At 40.7% G+C, this 5,518-nt stretch overlaps 1 protein-coding gene across 1 annotated transcript; it reads right to left on the bottom strand.

Moving 5' to 3' along the window:
• Positions 1 to 645: 645 nt before the first annotated feature.
• On the bottom strand, positions 646 to 4,680 carry LOC145435385 (uncharacterized). Its single transcript, XM_080312659.1, has 2 exons — positions 4,467 to 4,680; positions 646 to 2,399 (listed from the first exon to the last, which is right to left on the bottom strand). Exons 1-2 carry the CDS (start codon positions 4,600 to 4,602, stop codon positions 646 to 648), a joined length of 1,890 nt encoding a protein of 629 aa, XP_080168785.1. The 5' UTR covers positions 4,603 to 4,680.
• Positions 4,681 to 5,518: the final 838 nt, after the last annotated feature.

The following is a 5,518-nucleotide window of genomic DNA, read 5'->3' as shown; positions in this document are numbered from 1 at the left end:
CCAAATGTCCTCTTCTTCGAGATTTTGTGTTCTTATTTAAGAATTTTGATCAAAGAAACTACCAAACTCGACTGAGACCGTAAATCAGCACCGAAGTAACGCTCCGGCGGGTATTTCGGGAGCTGAGCCGGAGAGTTGACTTTTTTGGTCAACCACCTGATAATGTGAAAGAAAAAACAGTATTTTGGGCACTGAGCGAGAAACTTGACCTTTTATTTTTTAGTCAACCGACCAGGAAGTGGGAAAAATTTACCATTTTTCAAGGATTTTGCTCCGGTCTTGCAAGTCTGAAAATTCTGAAAAAGTGTCCTCTTTTCAGATTTCCAAAATATGGTAACCCTAATATTTGCGTACTATCAATCCGCATCACAGAAATGAACTGATGTCAGTTCTGTTGTGGAACAAAACATATCCACCTTGATGCTTATTGAGTCTCCTGTAGTAAATTTCGGCACATTCCATTCGTTCCGTCATTGCTGCCTATCTACGTTGCATCCACTGCGGTATGAACGGACTAAGGAGATGGCAATTAACATTTATGATTCCCTTCATCGCTTATATAGGCATACAAGGTATGCAATAAACACGGTGAAACTGTTTCAAGTGTCGTTTTCCTCGAAAGTATCCTGAATGGTAGCTCTATCATCATTGCCCCAATAAGTCAAGGGTTTCGAGGAATTGTGGCGTCACGAAGAATTGGCGAAGGTCTTGCGGCAGATGAGCGTTGTCGCGTTCATACCATAAAGCCCGATGCAACAAGCACATCATCCAAGGGTTAACATTGTTGAAAAAATTCAGGAAATCGGAATCTGAGTCAAAGAATTTCACATCAGGATCGATGTAGTGACAATGTACATTTCGGATCCACCGTAAAAATGTCGTCAGATCTTGTGGGAAATATTTCCGATTTACATTCTTGGTAAGTTTTGTTGTCATCCCACTGAGAGCTGGACGCTTCCGTGGATTATCACAATGACTCTCTAAACGTGATATCACAGTTTCCACCCAAGATATATTTGAACACATTTTCTTACAATCATTCTGGAACCTATCTCGTACTGTTCGCAAAAGCTTCATTTCTTGTCTAGCTTTAGGTTCAATCCCATCTTCCGAATGATCATCAGTTGTATAGCTGGTGTCATTGAGTTCATCCCCAGATTTGTTTGCGGTATTCCTCGTATTCGCTTTAGGCATCTTGGACGTACCAACTGTATTTGCATTTTTGGCTTTAAACAAGTAGCCATCCATTCGTGTGATAAATGACATCGCTTTGTGCTCATCCCAAAAGAACGGGTGTTTGAGTATATCATCTGTTTTTGGCTTATCCAGCTTCATGTGCATGATAAGATATGCACCCAAGTACGCGTCGCAATCTCCCGATAAACATTTACTTGCCAGGGTGTCAAGTAGACTTATCCAGGCCTCCGAGAAAGCTCCATCATGTTTTCTGGAAGCCACATCCGATAGCGATTTGAAATCATCCCTTAAATCCACGTCGGGACATTTTTCATCTGCTTTCATTTTAGCCTTTGAATTCATTTTTAAGCATTTGTAAAGCATTTTGGCAGTCATTCTTATGTCCTGATCAATCTTTAATTTCAGGTCATCAACCTTGCCACAATATTGCATTTGATCAAATTCTGCGATCTTCAAACGTTTCCCATCAGGCCAAACGAGAATATTCCAGAGTTTCATCTTTCCGTGTATGATACACTTATTGTGCATATCGATCAAACCAAGAAGAATCTGCCGGAAACAAATTTTAACGTTTCGTTGATTAATCTCGAACGTCGTCTTTTTGTCAATGAACAAATCCAGTGTACCGAGTGAGCAGCCTTCCATTGCTATCCAAATGTCAATGCCCTCTTCGATTCGCGTTGTTGCGAGGTACTTCGTAGTGTACTGTCCACCCGCTCTTATGGCTAAATCAATCTGTTCATGTATTCTTTGTAATTCTTTTACAGGAAAAAATCTTTTCACTGCAATTCTTGTACAGTCTTCAAATTTTATCTCGTTGTCCCATAAGAATCCGAAATGAATGAGCCTCTCACTATTTTCTTTTTTTTCGCGATTCGTATTCGTCATCCTTGACAGATCTATCACAAGGTTTACGTCTTTGAGTCCACGCGCCCTGTAAATACCTACTAAACCATGCTGCACTTTATCTGTTTTATATAGACTTAAAATTCTTGCATCGGCTGCTTCACGTGGAGAGCATGTAAGAGTGATGCTGGTCGTTGAAGGAGACACTATCATATCTTGATTGCGAATCCGATTTTCCTTCTTGTCATAAAATATCACATAATACAAAAAGCACTCTTTGACTTCATCCCACTTCCACTCCGTGCAGGAGGCTTCATTGGTCTTCTGACCTATCGCCGCCTTTGGTAGAAGACCTGCTGCAAAAGAAATCATTACTGAAACAGTGAGAAAATCGGCTTTGAAGGGAGGGGGACGTGAAAGCATCTTGAGGGGGCGCGAATCTGCGGTCAACATAATTTTTTTCACCCTCCGCAAGATTCACCTCTAATTCATAGTTATTGCTCTGTGCAGAGTCCAAATTCCATATTTGATAACTCTCTCATCAGCTGCCATAATCTTCCACGCCATCCAAGTATCAGTTGGGATTGCTAGCATTCTGGCTACATTTTGCAGTATGACGATAAAGAGGGTGCGCAACTTTTCATTATCATAAAAGAGGGTGTGTAAAAAGTTTGTGAACCGCTTTGGTAGAGATCAGGGTAGTGGCTCTCAGCCGGTCTGGCATACTGAAGTGGCAACTAGACTAAGTTTAAGATTGCCGCTTTAAAATGGGGTAAATAAGGTCGACATATAACTAAAATTAAGGGTATTAATCATGACTGTGGAATTGTCGGTGGTTCTATTAATTTTCTCGCTATGGACAGTGGACATACAATGTTCCATACGATGTAATGAACGGGTAGGGAAGGAATGTGAGGAAACGACCAAGTACGGTCTCTCAATGACGCATCAACCCAGCCTAATGCCCGATACAGCAGTGTTGGTTATTTCTATTCATTTTTTTAGAATTCCTCACTCCTTCTCATTTACTTCCTTGAATTTGTCATTATTCGGGTATTCGTCTGTTTTTTTTGTAATGAGATTGCGAGCGCAGCGACGGGGGTGGGGACCCACCGTCAATGGCAGTGGAACGTGAACCCCTATAGATAATATCATTTGAAAGGCTGATAACTAGACAAAAGGTCACCACTCAGGAAATTCGACCGCGAAGTTGAGGTGTTGACCAATGGTGTTGACCATTTTCTAGTCACCCCATCAGAATCAAGGTCTGAATAGTGACACGATATGGTTGGCGACCTTTTTCTATTAATGTTCAGTCATCTTCTTGCCAAATATTGCACTAGGGGTACTCGTTGTTTTATTCATCCTATTTCGACATGATCATTTTACATTGTTTATTATGATTTCTGTACTGCCGACATATAGCACGGCCCACTTTCCCTCCAGTTTTATTGTTACATCACCTAGCAGTTCAAGTGGGGATGATGAGCCTAGATCAGGGGTGGACAAATTTTTTAGAAACCGGGCCGCGTTCAACATTCGAATCCATTCGCGGGTCGCACTATATAAACTTCGAATACTTAGCCAAAATTCAATATGGTTATTTGATTAGACTATATATGATGTTTAGCAATCGAAAACTTTCAAAATGCACGTGCCCAGAGGCCGGACTGTCGCATCATCAGTGAAATGAAAAATATAATGATAAGAAAATAAACAACGCATCATTATCATGATGAAATTTATTAAGAAAAAGTTTGATTGATTACCCACATTAATTTTATCAATAATTTTGCCACGTTTCTTGGGGCTTATGCGGTCCGCACAAAACGGTGTTTTGATAGATAAACTCCTACACTTGGTAAGGGTTTACAGAGTCGAACTTGCTTGGACGCGACCCCGCAACCCATTTGAGTTGCAGTGGTGTAACGTAACACTACACTACTCGTATTCCAGGGTGTTCGAAGTGTTAGCCAGTGTGTCGCGAATTAAATTTCCCTATAAGAGGGTGCGACAAGGTCAGAAAGATCGAAAGGTCGAAAACTCGAAAATCGGTGGTGGAGGTTATTACCGTTCAAGTATTGTGACGGCTGGTGCGTAGGTTCGGGGCGAACCTTTGAACATTCTGATTTTTCGTATATATATCCGAGAAATTTCATATGATATATTCACTAGTGAGTTGTCAATAGCCGGCACAGTGTTCAACCGCTTGTTCGAACCACTTGTCCGATCCAAAAAATGACTCCGATCCGCACCAAGCAGGTGGTGGCGGATTTATTGCCTTTCTCATATTTCGGTTAACAAATTCCGTGTGCTGGTTGCAGGTAAAACATGCAATGGGGAATGGCCCTTCTCAGAAATTACAATTGTCGAATAAGGCTCATAATAATGGTCATTCTAATTATAGTCAATACAGTTCTCACCCGTTTGTTCCAGAAAATCATCAATCTGGCCAAGCTGTTCGAACATATTATCCTTCGGTGCTACGTGACATTCACTGCTATGTTTATTACACACGCACAATTTGACACATTCTTCTTCCCTGTCAAATAATTCCATGCAGCACGATTGCACAGCATCGATAAAGTGACAACGAACAATGAGTCTATTCGGTTCCTTAGCTTCCTTAGGCTAAACCTGATACGAAGATGATTATATAAGTCAGATCTATATATCCATGTAGTAATTTAGTATACCAAGTGAGGATATGGTTCTAACCCATGAAAGCTTCTGGTTCGTGTGAACAAGAATCTTTACAAAAGGTTTGTTGTGAACGCGAACTTGAACACGAACCTCTGGCGTAACGTGAGGTCACAATTCTAATTTCAAACACGATATTTGCGTAAGGGTATAATTGTGCACGTGCACATTGCACAATACTTGAGGGACCAATTGAATTAGTTTTTTGGAACGCAATAATAGTAGAAAACTGAAAGGTGAAATCTGGATAATAGTCACGCTCGTCACCAATGTTCCAATGTTCTAATTTTTGACGACACTATGTGCACACTCACCAATTCACTGCGCAGACCCTTGGACAATAGTGCGTAACGACTAAAAAAAGGCATCACTTCGGATTTTTTTTGCGCAACTTCGATTTTATGTGCGCAGAGACGGTGTCAGCACTGCGCATTTGCGCACGTGCACAGATTAGAGGTAACATTGCTCATCACATTACCAATGACTACAGTCACGCATGTACATTTCTACAATTGTACATTGTAGAAAAGTATTCACATGTCCACAACTATGTGTATAGCTATTTGTATTGTTGGATATAAGCCTGCATTGTTGAATCCGCTTGTTGAAATTAGCATCGATCCGGATAGATTGGTTCTGATTTTTTTTTATTACTTTTCAGGTGGACGTTAAATATGGTGTGAAAGCAACCAAGCTCTTTTAATTGTCATTTTCGAAAGAAGTAGTACTGTAAACGTCTTGTGCCTCTGTCCGAAGGATATTCAAGTCCCCAAAT

The sequence above is a fragment of the Botryllus schlosseri genome, chromosome 3 (genome assembly GCF_051294905.1).
Source record: "Botryllus schlosseri isolate E-star chromosome 3, Bs_hap1, whole genome shotgun sequence".
NCBI classification, from domain to species: domain Eukaryota; kingdom Metazoa; phylum Chordata; class Ascidiacea; order Stolidobranchia; family Styelidae; genus Botryllus; species Botryllus schlosseri.
The sequence above is the reverse complement of the archived record's forward strand: the minus strand, read 5'-3'. Positions and strand labels throughout refer to the sequence as shown.

Excerpts from the sequence above, each read along its gene's own strand:
- LOC145435385 (XM_080312659.1), bottom strand. The coding sequence starts at position 4,602 with ATGGAATTATTTGACAGGGAAGAAGAATGTGTCAAATTGTGCGTGTGT. Across the intron at positions 2,400-4,466 it reads TGATTTTCTGGAACAAACGG|CAGGTCTTCTACCAAAGGCG; the intron begins GTGAGAACTGTA and ends TTTCTTTTGCAG.